The 18,150-nt window shown below is 39.5% G+C and overlaps 1 protein-coding gene and 1 pseudogene across 1 annotated transcript in view; both read right to left on the bottom strand.

Annotated features, from left to right (window-relative positions):
- RPF2 (ribosome production factor 2 homolog) overlaps positions 1-14,480 on the bottom strand; it is a 34,438-nt gene extending 19,958 nt beyond the window's left edge. The window contains exons 1-6 of the mRNA XM_029945430.1: positions 14,396-14,480; positions 12,329-12,461; positions 8,593-8,630; positions 2,217-2,256; positions 1,516-1,597; positions 836-912 (exon numbers count right to left, since the gene is read on the bottom strand). Coding sequence (XP_029801290.1) covers positions 836-912; positions 1,516-1,597; positions 2,217-2,256; positions 8,593-8,630; positions 12,329-12,461; positions 14,396-14,418 — 393 coding nt within the window. The 5' untranslated portion in view covers positions 14,419-14,480. The remainder of the gene's footprint in view (positions 1-835; positions 913-1,515; positions 1,598-2,216; positions 2,257-8,592; positions 8,631-12,328; positions 12,462-14,395) is intronic.
- Positions 14,481-16,531: 2,051 nt separating this feature from the next.
- On the bottom strand, positions 16,532-16,774 carry LOC115295307 (annotated as a pseudogene).
- Between the last annotated feature and the right edge of the window lie 1,376 nt (positions 16,775-18,150).

Below are 18,150 nucleotides of genomic sequence, written 5' to 3'. Positions count from 1 at the left end.
GGGTGGCTCAGTCGGTTAAGCATCCGGCTTCGGCTCAGGTCAGATCTCACGGTTCGTGGGTTCGAGCCCCGCGTCGGGCTCTGTGCTGACAGCTAGCTCAGAGCCTGGAGCCTGTTTCAGATTCTGTATCTCCCTCTCTCTCTGACCCTCCCCTGCTCCAGCTGTCTCTCTCTGTCTCTCAAAAATAAATAAAAAGCATAAAAAAATTTTTAAAAAAAATTTTTAATGTTTATTTGTTATTTTTGAGAAAGAGAGTGCCAGTGAGAAAGGAGCAGAGAGAGAGGGAGATAGAATCCTAAGCAGGCTCCAGGTTCTGAGTTGTCAGCACAGAGCCCAACGCGGGGCTCAAACCTAAGGGCTGTGAGACCATGACCTGACCAGAAGTCAGATTCTTAACCAACTAGGCCACCCAGGTACCCCAGAAAACTGCAGCATTTCTGAGGTTCCATAAAATAGGTGCTGTGACAATTAAGGGAGAGGACAACATTTAAACTATGAGCCTAGACAAGAGTTAATAACCACTCTGAATCTAACTGCTGGAACAGCCAAATACGTATTATATGTTGCTAATATATATCTCTTTAAAGTAAAAATAAAATGAAGTTCCACAGTATGAAAGGGACAAAAACTTCTAAGTATTTTTTACACCAAAATAAAGTAGTGACACTCAAAAATAAAGATAAAATGAAATTTACTTTTATCTCAGAGCACACTAGCATAAAAACAGTTCTTATTGAAGCTACAAAACTGTAATAGTGCTCTTCACCACAAGATGTCACTATTGCCCAAGCGCAACATTACAAAATGCTTTTTATTTTTATGATGAGTATCTTACCTTGATATCTTTTAGAGAGACAAACTTCTCGATACCTAATTCGATCATATCCAGCACATGGTAGTCATACATACGACCTAAAAGGAAAACACATTTTCTTTTAAACATTTATTTTTCCCAAACAGCCACCTTATGTACCCACTTAATTTGCATGTTCAAAATGTTAAGATCTCCCTTTTTTTTCTTATACCCCACCAAACATGTCCCCTCTTTCTTAAACTTTGAACTTTACCTAGAATAGATTGTTGCAATCTTGCCCCTGAAAGGATCTTGGAAATCGTTTAGCCAAACTCCCTTATTTTATAGAAGAGTAAATAAAGGCCCACAAGAAGTAAAAGGGTTTGCCTAAGCCAATGACGATACCAGACCAAATGTCAATACTTACTGGTGAAGGGTTAATTTATGTGGATAGGTATGCTACTTTCTTTTTTTCTCTAATACCGATTTAAGATACATATATTTTATATTAGAAATATATCGGCAACTTTCAGTAGTAGTATTTACATGCCTATTCTTTACCTGAAATCTGGCAGAGAAAAAATTTCATCAAAGTCACAAGAAAAATTTTTAAAAACTAGCTTAGAGCTTACTTGTTACTCGGAAATCTCAATACCATCAATTAATCTGAGTCACAAAACAGACTCTGTAAGTAAAAATATCAGAAAGTAAATGATATTTACCTATTACTAGATTATTTGGCCGCTTCTTATTATGGGAACCAAACATAAATAAAGAGCAATCTGACTTCTTTGAAAAGAATTCCTATAAAACCAAAGAAATCCCAATTAATGCATAAATATAAGAACTTTAAGAACTGTACTTCTGGGGTCACCTGGGTGGCTCAGGTCCTGATCTCTCAGTTCACAGGACTGAGCCCCACCACCGGGCTCAGTGCTGACAGCAAGGAGCCTGCTTGGGACTCTCTCTCCCTCTCTCTCTGCCCCTCCCCTGCTCATGCACATACGCACGTGCTCTCTTGCTCTCTCTCAAAATAAATAACTTTAAACTTTAGTCAGTTTTAAAAGTATAAAAATCTTACTTCAAAAATAAATACAGAGGGGTGACTTGGTGGCTCGGTTGGTTAAGCATTTGACTTTGGCTCAGGGCATGACTTCATGGCTCATGAGTTCAAGCCCCGTGCTGGACTGCGGCTGAGCCTGCTTGGGATAATCTCTCTCCCACTCCCTCTGCCCTTCCTCCCCTCAAAATAAATAAACTTTAAAAATTATGCACATAAATGTCTTATTGCCCTACAACTTTACATCAAAATCCCCTCATACAGGATAATTTCTAATTCAAAAAAAACCACAAATTTACTAAATGAATAGTAATTAGTCCAATCATTTATTTGCAGTCTTAAATCAGAGATTCTTGTACTCACCAATGATGTCTGATCCTCAAATGGTCTTGTAATGTTTTTTCTAAGAATATTTTAAAAGGTTACCTTAATTTTAATAATCTTAGTAAGCAATTCACCCATTAAAATTAAGTAATATATTAAATAAAGGTAATTTTATATTCAGATGATCAAAAATAGCTAGAGGGATATTCATTCATTCAAATTCGTATTTTTGCCTATTATGTGCCAGGCACTATTGTAAGAGCTAAGGATACTAGAAAAGCAAACAAGATCCTTGCTTTCATGGAGCCTATATTTTAGAGGAAAATTAAAAATTAAAAAAAAAACTATAGTGATGAAATAAAGTAGGATATTGTGTTAGTTATGAAGAGTGGAAAATGACTATTTGTGCTGAAATGTGATAGATAAGGAATAAGCAACTGAAAAGTTTTGAGGCTGGGGTGCCTGGGTGGCTCAGTTGGTTAAGTGTCCAACTCTTGATTTTTGGCTCAGGTCATGATCTCATGGTTCATGGGTCTGAGTCCCACTCAGCATGGAGCCTACTTGGGATTTTCTCCCTCTCTCTCTCTCTCTCTCTCTCTCTCTCTCTCTCTCTCTCTCTCTGCCCCTCCCCTACTTTCACTCTCACTCTAAATAAATAAACATTTTTAAAATTTTTTAATGTTTTATTTATTTTTGATACAGAGAGAGATAGAGCATGAGAGGGGGAGGGGCAGAGAGACAAGGAGACACAGAACCAGAAGCAGGCTCCAGGCTCTGAGCGAGCTGTCAGCACAGAGCCTGATGTGGGACTCAAACTCACGAACCGTGAGATCTGACCTGAGCTGAAGTCAGAGGCCCTACCGACTGAGCCACCAGGGACCCCTAAATAAACATTTTTGAAAAGAAAAGTCTTGAGGTTAAGGGCATTCTGGAAAGAAGAAACACGATAAAGGTTCTAAGATGGAAACAAGCTCAGACCACTCAAGAAATGGAAATAAGGCAAGTATTCCCGAAGCTAAGCATGCAAAGGGGCATGAGGTCAAAGATGCAGACATGGCTCAGACTACTCAAGGCGCTGTTGGTCAAGATAAGGAATGTAGATATTGATGTGGTAATAGGAAGCACTGAAGAGTTTCAGGCAGGAGAGTGACATGATTGAACTCAAATTTTCTTTTTTTTTTTCTTCCCCACCCCCACCCTCACCCCTCTCAAATTTTCTTTTTATTACTTTTTTAAATCGTAATCATTAAAAAAATTTTTTTTTTTAATTTTAGAGGGAAAGAGAGAGAGAACGCACAAACAGGGGAGAGGGACAGAGGGAGAAAGAGAATCTCTACCAGGCTCAGCACAGAGCCTGATGTGAGACTTAATCCCATAACCCTGGGATCATGACTCTTGAGAGTTGGATATTCAACCAACTGAGCCACCCAGGCACACCTCAAATTTTCTTTTTAAAGGACTGTTCTGTCCACTATGTGAAAAAGGAATGTAGTTATGGCAAGATCGAAAAGAATTAGCAAGAAGCTATCGCAGTAATCCAGGAGAGAAAGAAAAAACCAGTGTCCTGGACAAGGAACACTAGTACTGGAGCTGGAGAGGCAGCAGAGAAATATCTTTCAGGCAAAAGGGAGAGAAATACAAATATGTATTTTTCCTTGCTTAAATATGCATAAAGAAATCCTGGTAAAATAGATAAGAAACTATCTTTTTCACTTATAATTTCTGATTTCTCATCATGTAAACGAAGTTTCCATAAAATAGTTCATAATTTTTATGAAGCAAATAAAATCTATATACAACATGATCTTATGTTTAAAGAATAAAATAAATGTACAAATATTAAAATATCTGTACACATGTGAAAATGGGTGAAGGGGAGTGGGAGACACAGGGTTCCAGTAATGGAATCAGTAAGTCATGGGAACAGGGGAGCCTGGGTGGTTCAGTGAGTTAAGGCGTCTGACTTCAGCTCAGGTCATGATCTCACAGTCCATGAGTTCAGCCCCCGCATCAGGCTTTCCACCGACAGCTCACATTCTGTGTTTCAGATTCTGTGTTTCTCTCTCACTCTCTCTCTCTCTCTCTCTCTCTCTCTCTCTCTCTCTCTGGCCCTCCCCTGCTGGCACTCTGTCGCTCTCTCAAAGATAAAATTAAAATATTAAAAATTATTTTTTTAATAAGTCATGGGAATAAAAGACACAGCATAAGGAATATAGTCAATAACATAATAGTGACAGGTGGTAGCTACACCTGTGGGGAGCACAGCACAATGTAGACACTTGTCAAATCACTGTTTTACACCTGAATCTAATGTAGCATTGTGTGTCAACTATACTCAAACATGCATATATCTCTAGATAGATAGATAGACAGATAGGGAAAACATGTCAGAACGTAGAGTGTTACGGGTGATTATTTACTCTATTATCCCGATTATCTAAGAGTAGCATATATTACTTTTATAATCAGTAAAAAAAAGAGTATTATTTTTAAAGATGCAAGGCAAACAAACCAAGAAAAATTACTGCAGCACTTATGATTAACAATAATCAGTTAACTGTAATTCACAAATAAGCAAGTATGACCTATTGGGAACATGGAGGGGAAAAAAGAAAGAAAAATGTTTATAAATATAAATGGAAGGGGCTTAAAGTATGATTTTGACTTTTTAGTTTAAAAACATAAACCACAAGTAGATAAGAGCCCACTGAAACCTGCATATTGCACTCTGCCATAAGGACCATCTTTTCAAAGAGCAGTGTGATTACTATGCTCTACTGGGCCTAAAGCTGCCCCCAGTAGTCTCATGTCGAGAAATCTCACAGAGAAACTAAATCAAAGGACAATTCATCTGTGTAAAAATGGCCATTTTAGCATAATTTATAAGAACAGCAAAAAAGAAAAACCTACATTCCCTGAAATTAAGGTAAGTTATAAAAAATGTTTAGGGGCGCCTGGGTGGCTCAGTGAGTTAAGCGTCCAACTTCAGCCCAGGTCATGATCTCACTTGTTGTGAGTTCAAGCCCCATGTTGGGCGCTGTGCTGACAGCTCAGAGCCTGGAGCCTGCTTTGGATTCTGTGTCTCCCTCTCTCTCTGACCCTCCCCTGCTCGTGCTCCGTCTCTCCCCATCTCTCTCAAAATTAAACACTAAAAAATTTAAAAAAAAAGAAAAAGATAAATGCTTATAAACATAAATGAAAAGGGCTTGATATAAACTGTGACATATGGCAATAACACAGATAATTTTTTATTATTTTCCTAAGGAAAGAAATAGACTCCAAGGCTACATGTTGTATGATTCCATTTATGTAACATTCTTAAAAAGAAAAAACTATAAGGCGAGGAGACAGTTCCCTGGTTAGAGGGGGGAGGGTGAGGGAGCACAGCAAGAAGGAGTTTTTAGGATGATGTATCGTGACTGAATGTAGCTCAATGCATTTTTAAAAACCCATAAAACTATACACCACAAATAGTAAGTTTTACATATGTAAATTCAAACAACCAGGAGAAAAGTGGAGAAAAACTCGAAATAGAATACAAATTAATAAACGGCCCTAACTGTAGTTTTAGGTACTAACACAATCACATTAAAGAGGCAGGAAAAAAAAAAACCTATGTTACATTTGAAAACTATTTGAACTGGACACTCTAAGGCTAAAGACAAAGAGCTGTACAAACATTCTATACTTTAGTTAGTAATTTTGTTTCTTATAGGATTAGGAATGCTGAAATGATGCATGTACTAGAATTCTACAAATAAGTAAACATACCGTCAGTAATGAAAGCCAGCTTTCTGCCAGAAAAAGCAAAGTTACAAGTAAGAAAAGAAGGCTGGCACTGGACTAGAATTGGAAGTATCAGTATGAACTCAAAGAGTTTTTTAAACATATAAAATTAAATTCGATGTGCACATATGTGTGGGTTAACATGCATAATCCTTGTTTTCAAGCTCTGTCTGCTAAGAGGATTTAGAGACCATGCCACTTACACAGCAATTGAATATCTTTGTGGCCAGATCTTTGTTTCCTAATTACTAGCCCCCAATATATGGAAGGGATTGATTCCAAGGCTTTCACATGGAAAAATAAAAGAAGGGATTGATTCCAAGGCTTTCACACGGAAAAATAAAAGACGAGCTTGGAGCATCACGTGGCACCAGAAAGGAAGGAGGACTAAACACTAGGGGCATGGCATGCTGAAAGAACATAGGAGCCACCCTGAAAGAGATCGTACTGGCCAAAGGTAGAATAATTTGAGCAACAAAGTAATGACAGCATTGAATTACAACTCCAAAGAATATAATAAATATCTGGGGCGCCTGGGTGGCTCAGGTGGTTAAGCGTCAGCTTCGGCTCAGGTCATGATCTCACGGTTAGTGGGTTCAAGCCCCGTGTCAGGCTCTGTGCTGACAGCTAGCTCAGAGCCTGGAGCCTGTCTTTGGATTCTGTGTCTCCCTTTCTCTCTGCCCCTCCCCTGCTCATGCTCTCTTTCACTCTCAAAAATAAATAACATTTTTAAAAATTACAAAAAAAATTAATATCTGTAAGTCCACACTAATATAAATGAGTAATTAGATAAGAAAGGAGAGATTTTCCTTACAAAATTCCAGTTAATAAACGTAAAAGGAATGAGGGGGATAGAAAACCACCATGAGAACACCAAGAGTAGTCCCCTATGTGGACAAGAGCGACTGATGGACGTCAAAATTAATAAGCAAAAGTGTGGGGCGCCTGGGTGGCTCAGTTAGTTAAGCATCTGACTTCGGCTCAGGTCATGATCTCACAGTTCGTGGGTTCAAGCCCCGAGTCAGGTTTTGTGCTGACAGCTCAGAGCCTGAAGCCGGCTTCAGATTCTGTATCTCCCTCTCTCTCTGACCCTCTCCTGCTCATGCTGTCTCTCTCTCTCTCAAATAAACAAAATATTAGAAAAAAATAAGCTAAAGTGTGAGGAGAAAGAGGATTATTCGCAGTCTTTGCATAGTCTCCAAATATTTCCTCCAAACATTAATTACAAAGGGAAAAACAGTACATTTATCAAGCAGACATCACTTTAACCAAGGGTAATGCTTTCAACATAAGACATCCTGTACTCCCTGGCATGATTTATTGAGAAAAGCACATCACTTTTGTGGTATTCTTGCCAAAAACACCTATGGCTCAATCTATTCACGAGACATGTAAGACAAATCCAAACTGAGGGATATTTTACAAAATAAATAACAGGTATTCATCAGAAGTGTCAAAGTCCTCAGAAAGGGAAAGACTGAGGAACTGTCACAAATGGGAGAGAAAGGAGACACAACAACTGAATGCAATATAGGATCCTGCAAGAGACAAAGGATATTACTGGAAAAACTGGTGCAACCCAAGTCAAGTCTATAGTGCAGTTCACATTATTGTACCAATGTTCATTTCTTACTTTCAGTAACTGTACTATGGTTACTTAAAATGTAACATTAAGAGAAGCTGGGTGAAAGGTATATGAGAATGCTATTCCTACAACTTTTCTTTAAATCTATTATCACTCATAATATACATATGCTAAGATTACAACTATGTAAGAATATTCAATACAAATGAAAACACAAACCAGAAAAATAAAATTTAAAAATACTAATGGTAAAAAATAAAATAAAACAGGGGCTGCTGGGTGGCTCAATTAGGTATCCGACTCTTGATTTTGGCTCAGGTCATGATCTCATAATTCATGAGTTCGATCCCCGAGTCAGATCATGCTGATAATGAGGAGTCTGCTTGGAATGCTCTCTCCCTCTCCCTCTCTCTGCCCCTCCCCTGCTCAAGCGCATGTGCACACATGTGCATGCTCTCTCAAATAACGAATGTTTAAAATTTTAAATAAGAACATAAATAAAGTAATATTAATAGCTGTATGTAAAGAACTATCACTTTCTTTTCTTTTCTTTTTTTAAATGTTTATTCATTTATTTTGAAACAGAGAGAGAGTGTGCATAAGCAGGGAGGGGCAGAGAGAGAAAGGGAGAGAACCCCAAGCAATCTCAAACCGTGAGATCATGGCCTGAGCTGAAATTAAGAGTAGGTTGCTTGGGGCGCCTGGGTGGCTCAGTCGGTTAAGCGTCCCGCTTCGGCTCATCATGATCTCACGGTTCGTGGGTTCGAGCCCCACGTCAGGCTCTGCGCTAACAGATAGCTCAGAGCCTGGAGCCTGCTTCAGATTCTGTGTCTCCCTCTCGCTCTGACTCTCCCCTGCTCGCACTGTCTCTGTCTCTCAAAAATAAATAAAAACCATAAAAAAAAAAGAGTAGGTTGCTTACCAAAATGAGCCACCCAGGCGCCCCTGTCATGTATTTTAAACAAAGTATTTTTCTAGACCTCTCAAAAAGTAATTGTTACTTTTATAACAGAACAATAGAAGTTAAAATAAATCGTTACTTACTTTTTATACAGAACACCATAGGGTTTTTTCAATGCATACTGTAAAACATAATTTAGTTTTCATAATAAATTACATTCTGAAAAGCAGAGGTAAAAATTAAATTGCATCATATCAGTCATTATAAATGATCACCTGGTCCCTGAATCCTATTCTGAGGTCTTCTGCTTGGCTCCCTTTTGATCACTTATATAAATTTATCACTTATATTAACATAAGCTTAGGGGCGCCTGCGTGGCTCAGTCGGTTGAGCGTCAGATTTCGGCTCAGGTCATGATCTCACGGTTTGTGGGTTCGAGCTCTGCTTCGGGCTCAGTGCTGACTGCTCAGAGCCGGGAGCCTGCTTCATATTCCGTATCTCCCTCTCTCTCTGACCCTCCCCTGCTCACATTGTCTCTCTCTGTCTCTCAAAATTAAATAAAAAAACATTTAAAAAATTTAAAAAAAAACATAAGCTTAATATTCTAACTTAGACTCGACTTTCCCAATTAAAAGTTAGTATGCCCTGAGCACCTGGGTGGCTCAGTAGATTAAGCATCTGACTTCGACTCAGGTCATAATCTCATAGTTGGTGAGTTCTAGTCCCGCATCGGGTGAGCTCAATTCCGGCTTCAGGTGAACACAAGCCCTGCTTCAAGTAAAAACATGAGCCACTTCTCTCTCTCTTTCCCTCTCTCTGCCCCTCCCCCATTCTCTCTCTCCCTCTCTCTCCTGCCCTATCCTTCGCTCACTTGTGTCCTGTCTCTCAAAGAAAAAAGTTTCTATGCCTTTTCAATGATCTATCCAACTTAAATGATTTCTTTCACTTCTTTAAATTCTACCTATTCTATTCTTTTCAGGCAAACAATTTGAGAGTAGAAAGAATAGCAAAAGAAAACAGATAAAAATAAATCCTACCAGGGCACCTAGGTGGCTCAGTCAGTTAAATGTCTGACTTTGGCTCAGGTCATGATCTCAGTTTGTGGGTTCAAGCCTTGCATCAGGCTCTGCTGACAGCTCGGAGCCACGAGCCTGCTTTAGATTCTGTCTCCTTCACTCTCTGCCCCTCCCTTGCTTGAGTTCCCTCTCTCTCAAAAATAAGTAGACATCAAAAAAAATTTTTAATAAATAAATAACAGACAAAAACCTATCAGGAAAGGCTGACAGAATTGAAATAATGTTGTCTGGAGATACAGGAGCTGAGAAACAGTTACAATGATGACAATAAGAATTAGTTTTTAAACTCAGCCCTTTAAAAAATCCCTGTCAGAGCACCTGGGTGGCTCAGTCAGTTGAGTGTCCGACTTCGGCTCAGGTCATGATCTTGAGGTTTTTGAGTTCGAGCCGAGTCCCTCATTGGGCTCTGTGCTGACAGCTCAGAGCCTGGGGCCTGCTTCAGATTCTGTGTCTCCCTCTCTGCCCCTCCCTCACTCATGCTGTGTCTCTCTCTCTCTCTCAAAAGTAAATAAATATTAAAAAAATTTTTTTAAATTCCTTTCATTCAACCCTCTTTTCACTTCTTTCTTACTTCTTTCCACTTATCCACTAATGATCAGTTGTTACCAGTATGGTCAGTTCTGCTCTACCATAAAGAATAACAAAGATCTAAGGCATTACCTTACATTAGGGAAAGCAGTAAAGGAGGGAGACAAGGGAAAGGAACATGACTGACCATCAGAGCTGATAAACAAAGGACATTCAGCAGTAAAACCTATCTTTTAAGTACTAATTTTTTTTTTCTTTTTTGTAAGTTTATTTATTTGTTTTAGTAATCTCTATACCCAACATGGAGCTTGAACTCCTGATCCTGAGATCAAGAGTCACAAGCTCTTCTGACTGAGCCTGCCAGGCATGCCTTCAGCAGTAAAACTTTTTGGTAATTCTTGACCAAATACTTCCCTGCCTTGGTATAATGCACACTAGCACAGTGACAACTCAAGAATCATCAATACGAATGTTAACTACTGTAATTACCTGTATTATTGTGCTATTCTTGGAGCTTACTTAAATACAGGGCCAGTATCCTATCAACACGATGACCCTGAGAAGGATATCTGAACGGACTATTGTGTTTAACAAGCATAGACAATTTAGTCAAGTTTAAAAATCAGTTATTTAGTTGACTTCAAGAATCTATCTGCTGTATTCAAGGCCTAAATAATCAGCCACTTACTACCTATCTCCATGGACTATCCCTTTCATTCGCGGGTTAAGTATCTACTGAGCACCTACTATGTACCATACAAAGGGCTCAACATCAGGCTACAGAGGCAGAAAAAATATAAAGCTTTTTTAACTTCATCACTTATATTATAGGTCCTGAACTGAACATACCACTTCTCTCTTCAAACCTGCCCTCCCTGATATATTCCCTAATTGCCATTACCATTCATCAAGAATCCAACCCAGAAACCTGTTAAGTTCATACTTCGGGAGCGTCTGGGTGGCTCAGTCAATTAAGCGTCTGGCTTCACTCGGGTCACGATCTCACGGTTCGTCGGTTTGAGCCCTGCGTTAGGCTCTGTTCTGACAGCTCAGAGCCAGGAGCCTGCTTCTGATTCTGCGTCTCTCTCTCTCTTTCTTCCCTACCCCTGCTCATGCTCCGTCTCTCTCTCTTTCTCTCTCTCAAAAATAAATAAACATTAAACAAATCAGTAAAATAAGTGTTAAAAAAAAAAAAAGGCTCATACTTCGTAGTCATGCCCAGGCTCTCCCGCCTCATCATCTACTCTCTCTGATGATCTCTCATTTTCACGACACCACCACACTCCGGATACTCGTTACCTGGCTGACAGCAATGGCTGAATTCGTTTCCTATATTTGCTCTCAATACTCTCTAGTCAAACTGGTTTAAAGGACTGATCATACCAGTCACCTCCAAACTCTCAATGGTTCCTGAGATCTTTCAGAACAAAGCCCAAACTCCATGTTACTGTCTGATCCCTGCATGTTCTTCAAGCTCCATTGAGCCCACTCTCCCTCAGCCATCCCCGGCTGTTTGCAGTTCCCCAAACACATCACATGCTCCTTCCCATTCCCTTCTGCACAACTGCTTTCCTCAGCCTTGGAAGACTTTCTGCTCCTCTTCCTCTCCTCCTCCTTCAAAATGAAGTTTAAGTGGCCCCTCTGGGAAGCCCAGTCTGTATATGGCTATGCCCCTGGGATTTTTACTGCCTCCCGTCCTACCTAACACATGCCTCCAGCACAGCAATTAATTCACAGTGTTAGTTTCTAACTTGCCTCATTAAGCCCACTGAAGGGACAGATGTGTCTTACGTAACTATTAATCCTCAGCAGCTCGCACGGTGCTTGGTGTTGCTGAAGGAATAAACAGATAGTATTATGCAGCTATTTCCCTTCACAGACTAGAGATGCTCCTCAAATGTGGGTAAACCCAAGTCTAGTCATAGAAATCAGTTCAAATTTACAAAAGGAACACAGTAGCTGCTTTAAAGAAAACTAGTGGTTAGTGCCTTGCCACGGCAAGTAATCTCCAACTTGAGCTTTTCTCTAAGACAAGGCAAACTTACCCATGTATCTCTCCAGCAGCCCATACTTGTATGCTGAAAATTTCCTAAAATGATCTCAATACCATTTAAAAAATAAGTGTATAGGGGCACCCGACTAGTTCGGTCAGTAGAGTGTGCACCTCTTGATCTCAGGGTTATTAAGTTCAAGCCCCATATTAGGTATACAGATTACTTAAAAAATAAATAAAATCATTCAAAAATAAAAAGGAAAAAAATTATTATATACATACCACATCTCTAAGTACTTGTGTCACCAATGAATTTGCATTTCCCCCTTTAATCAGCATTGCATTTTTAATATTTTCACTGAGTTTTGGTTCTCTCTTCTCAAGGAATCTCTTGGCTCGTTTCGTTTTTGGCTTTCTGTTTGGAAAATCACAATGCATAACAACTTAAAAACATTTTCCTCATAGTACAAAACCATGATTTTACTAACATCCAAGTTCTTAAAACTCAACAAATATTATATAACATTTATCAGTTAGGATTCTGCCACTAAACAAAAATCTCACTTTTTAGGGAGATATTAACAAAATTCAGTTACTACTATTAAGTGTTAATTTTATTAGCTTTTGATTTTACTAAGGCTTTCATTTTTTTATATCACTAACATTCCTTTATTACTGCTTTTTTCTAACCCCCCCCTTTTTTTTTTAAAGAAAAGACTCAATGAATACTGTTGCTATTTTGACTCCATCATTTTTCCTTCAGTCTTAAAGCAAACAGTACTCTTACCCTAACACAAAGCATTGCACACCAACTATGATCAATCTGTGGGCAGTTACCAAACACAGGGAGGATACTAACTACCTATCTTTCCTCCAGTTGTAGACCACAGCACCTACCAGGAAGTACACAGTATCCCACTCCAACATCACTGCTGAGAAAGTCAAACGTTATTGCCACCAACAGGGAATAATAATGACGGACACTTTTATAGGGTTATTTTACTAAGACTTATCTTCACCAAGACCCTACCACACAGGTAAAATTACTATCTTCATTTTACATATCAGGCAATTGAAGCCAGAGAGGTAAGCCAATCTTCAATATGAGCAAAATTGTAAAACTCATCTAGACCATTGTGCAAAATATGAAGGGAAACCAAATTCAATATTCTGATTTCATGAGTGACAGCAGGAGTAGAATGGTTTTATATAATTCTGTTCAGAGAAAGGGCCTCATCTCTGCTTCCACTATATCCTGCTTTTCCGACAGGTCTTGGGCATCTACTGAAAGAATTCCTCCTCTCTTAAATAACTATGACCCACCATCCTCCTTTCAGTCCTGTGGACACTTTGGGCAGGAAAAGAAAAACGGAATTTACACACACTTAACTTATCAAGCAGAGTTTAAAAATTCTCATGCAGATAAAATGTTAAGCAATATAAAGCTTCCAATCACTGTTTGATAAAGATACACGTTATTTATTAAAGCAAGAAATATTTAGTATGCCTTATGGCAAAAAAACCAGTGCTCTATGCTCTATATTTCATGTGCTTATTACTTCTCATTACCCAGCAACTAATGCAAATAACATCCTGTGGTATCAGTTGTTTGTTCCCCAATCAGATCACAGTTTTACTCATCTTTGCAGTCCCCATGCCTAGAGAAATACGTAACAGATGCGCAAAATTCTCTGAATTAATGACTAAAAGAATTTGTTTTGATTAGATGTTAATCCAGGCAAATCCCAAGAAATAACGGTAGACTATTCAGGAGATCAATAAACATTTTCTGAAAGCGCTTAAAACCAACATCAACTCAAGAAGGGAAGAAAAAACTAACGAACACTTATCCGCGCCATAGCAAAGGTTTCACGTACATTCCCACCAGTAATCTTCACGGTTCCATGAAGTACGATTATTACGAACGCTATTATACAAAGTAAACTTAGGTTTAGGGGATTAAATGGCCTAAAGTCCCAAAGTTCTGTGAACGCGCCCGGACTGTCACCTACATCTGTCAAATTCCGAGGCCTTGTGCTCATAACCATTCATTCGACCACCTTCATACTTCTTGGGAAATCAGGAGATTTCTAACTCGCTAGGATAAAAGCGGCCGACACCTCAGCGCTACCGCCTGGCCGCTCCCTCCAGCTGGCTTCCCAGCTCCCCACCGCCCAGAGAGCGGCACTAACAGAGGGAGACCCAGGCTAGCGGATGGGTAGACCCGCCGCAAGCCCAAGAGCGGGGAGGAACGAGAGTAGTAGCCAGGCGGAGCGGAGGCTTCTCCACTCGTCCCCACTGGTGTCCCACTCCCCAACGTCCCCCAGAAAAGGGACCAAGCTGACTTACACAACTCGATCCAAGGCGTCCATGGCTACCGCAACACTAACCCAGCACACCACGCGCTTGTGTGAACTACGCCAGTGTCCCGGAACAGGTGGAACCGGAACTTGCGCGTGACATCACTTCCGGGAACGCCCCATCATGGAAGCCTAGGCCTTTTTTTTTTTTTTTCCTTTAATGAAATTGCGCCCCGTTCCCTTGGTTACGGATTTTTGCCTTTGCTCTCAGCCAGAAATTAACATTCTAGGTAACATCGCCTCTAGCAACTTGATGGAGGCAACGGTGTGTATACCTGGAATAAGGTATTCAGGGACCAGATGTTATTCTTCTGGGAATCTCCCAGAGTGACAGGTTGACATGGTAGGTACTCACATAGTGGCTAAAATATCAATGTGAAATGTGCAATGTGAAATGGGGCAGAATTTATAAATACCGCAGTGCCTGACATATAAAAAGTGTGCAGAAAGTTAACACTACTGATCTTCATTTAGAACCCCAATTTTTAAATTGCTATACTTAATATGCCATAAATTTTACCCCTGTAAAGTGTACATTTCACTGGTTTTTTAATATATTCACAAAGGTGCAACTATCACCTCCTGTTCATCATCACCACTATCACATGTTCTAATATCACAACATGTTTATCACCCCAAAAGGAAACACCTACCCTATCAACCCAGTTGTAGTCACCCATTTTCCTGGGTGCTAGCACACACGCTGTCAGCTACCTAAGCTTGAGGTCAAGCATGCCATGCCCTCTTAGGCCTCCTACAGAAGTGACACAAACTCGGTGATAAGAAATCCCAAGCTCTTTAGGAGCCGGCTTGTGATGCTTAGAGACATCAGCGTCTGTGGCCCAACCTCTACCATTGCACCAACTTGCTGACTTTTTCTAGCCAAGCCAGACCATTACCCTACACCTTATTTTCTTCAAACAGTTTTATAATTTCAGTTCCTACATGTAGGCCTCTGGTCCATTTTTAATTAATCCTCGTATATTGTATAAGATAGGAGATCCAACTTCATTCTTTTGTATATGGATATCCAGTTGTCCCAGTATCATTTGTTGAATAGATTATCTTTGAGGCGCCTGGGTAACTCAGTGGATTAAGCATGAGACTCTTTATTTCAACTCAGGTTGTGGTTTCACAGTTGGTGGGTTTGAGCCCCACATCAGCATAGATCCTGCTTAGGATTCTCTCTTCTCTCTCTCTGCCCTCCCCTGCATGTGGTTTCTCTCTTTTTCTCTCTCTCCCTCTCAAAATTAATTTGTTTTTATTGTTTTTTTAATGTTTTATTTATTTTTGATAGAGAGACAGAGCATGGGAGGGGGAGGGGCAGAGAGCGAAGGAGACACAGAACCGGAAGCAGGCTCCAGGCTCTGAGCTAGCTGTCAGCACAGAGCCTGATGCGGGGCTCAAACCCACGAATGTGAGATCTGACCTGAGCCAAAGTTGGAGGCTTAACTGACTGAGCCACCCAGGCGCCCCTATTTATTGTTTTTAAAAAGATTATCTTTGCTCCTTGGTCTTAAATCAGTTAACTATATTGATGTGTGTTTATTTCTGGGCTCTGTGTTCTATTATGTATTGTCTGTTCTTTTGCCAGTTCTCACTCTTTCTATCATAGCAGTTATATAGCAAATCTTGAAGTTGGGTAGTGTCAGTCTTCCTACTTTGTTTTTCAATATTGTGTTAGCCAGAGTAGGCCTTTTGTCTCTCCATATAAATTTTACTTTGTTATGATTAATTCTTCTTTATGAAAGTGTATTCTTAAATGTACAAAAGGATCTAACACAACACTTGATTCTAGCTATAGGTGACAACAGATACTATGACAAGGAATCCAAATGTTTGAACAGGAATGGAATTAAGGATCACATTGTCTCAAGAACAAGAAACAACTTAGGGCACCTGGGTGGCTCAGTAGGTTGAGCATCCCACATCAGCTCAGGTCATGATCTCATGGTTCATGGGTTCGAGCCCTGCGTCGGGTTCTGTGCTGACAGTCCAGAGCCTGGAGCCTGCTTTGGATTCTGTGTCTCCCCCTCTTTCTGCTCCTCTCTACTCACACTCTGTCTGTCTCTCTCTCTCTCAAGAATAAATAAACATTAAAAATTTTTAAACAAAAAGAAACAGCTTACTTTTTGTCAGATTTCTTAATTCCACCTGTGGCTACGAAGCCTGTTTCCATAGCCTTTGCTTTTATCTCCTGGAGTTTCTTCTGCTCCTCTTTCTGTTTCTGCTTGAATGCCTTATCTTCCTCATCTGTGTTCTTGGCCTGTTTCATAGGCTGCTGCAGGGGCTTTATCTTGCCACTTTTGTGGCCAGACGTGGCACCTGACACTCCTTTCCCAGACCCTGCCACCAAAAGCTTCTCCATATAACTTTAGAATTTTGACTGAGATTGCATTGAATCTATAGAGCAAGCTGGGAAGAACTGATATCTAGACAATGTTGAACCTTCCTTTCCATGAATATGGAATATCTTTCCATTTAGTTTTTCTTTGATTTCTTTCATTAGTGTTTTTGTAGTTTTCTTCATATAGATCTTATATGTGTTTTGTTAGATTAATACCTAAGCTTTTCATTTGGCGAATGCTAATATAAATAGTATTGTGTTCTGTTGTGATGAGCACTGAGTGTTGTATATAAGTGATGAATCACTGAATTCTACTCCTGAAACCAATATTGCACTGTATGTCAACTAACTAGAATTTGGATAAAATTTTAAAAAGAAAAAATAAAGCTTGGATTATTTAAAATATTAATAGTACTAGGTCTTAAATTTCATATCTTATTTGTTCATTGCTAGTATACAGAAAAGCAATTGTTATCCTGCACCCCGGCTATAACTGTTAAGTAGTTTCAGGTGTTTTTGTTTGTTTCTTTGTAGATGCTTTCAACTTTTCTACATAGATGATGATGTTATCTGAAAACAGTTTTACTTCCCTTTCTTACTTATTTGCATTAGCTAAGACTACCAGTGTAATGTTAAAGAGCTGTGGTGAGAGGGGACATTCTTGCCTTGTTCCTGATCTTAGCAGGAAAGCCTCAAGTTTCTCACCATTAAAAAGATGTTAAGAGTAGAATTTCTGTAGATAGTCTTTATCAAGTTGAGGAAGTTCCCTTCTTTCATTCCTGATATTAATAATCTGTCTCGTCTCTTTTAAATTAGTTAGCCAGGCTTGAAGCTTATCAATTTTATTGATCTTTTCAAAGAACCAGCTTTTGGTGTCAGGATGGCCAAGCGGGCTAAGGCGCCAGACTCAAAGAACCAGCTTTTGGTTTCACTAATTTTCTCAATTGATTTCCTGTTCTTAATTTCATTGGCTTTTGTTCTAATTTGTATTCTTTCTTTCTTATGCTTACTTTGGATTTAATTAGCTCTTTTTTTCTAGTTTCCTAACATGAAAACTTAGATGATTGATTTTAAAGCTTTCTTATTTTCTAATTTTTGCATTCCATGCTATAGATTTTCCTCTAAGCACTGCTTTCACCGTATCCCACAACTTTTGACAAATTGCATTTTCAGTTAGTCAAAATATTTTTAAATTTCTTTTGAGAATTCTTCTTGCCCTGTGTGATATTTAGAAGGGTCTTTTTAGGGGCACCTGGGTGGCTCAGTCAACTTCAGGTCATGATCTTAACAGTTCATGGGTTCAAGCCCCACATCAGGCTCTATGCTGACAGCTCAAGAGCAGGGAGCCTGCTTTGGATTCTGTGTCTCCTTCTCTGTCCCTCCCCCACTCTTGTGCT

This window comes from Suricata suricatta, chromosome 7 (genome assembly GCF_006229205.1).
Source record: "Suricata suricatta isolate VVHF042 chromosome 7, meerkat_22Aug2017_6uvM2_HiC, whole genome shotgun sequence".
In the NCBI taxonomy this organism is placed as follows: Eukaryota; Metazoa; Chordata; class Mammalia; order Carnivora; family Herpestidae; genus Suricata; species Suricata suricatta.
This window is presented reverse-complemented; position numbering and strand designations above follow the sequence as displayed.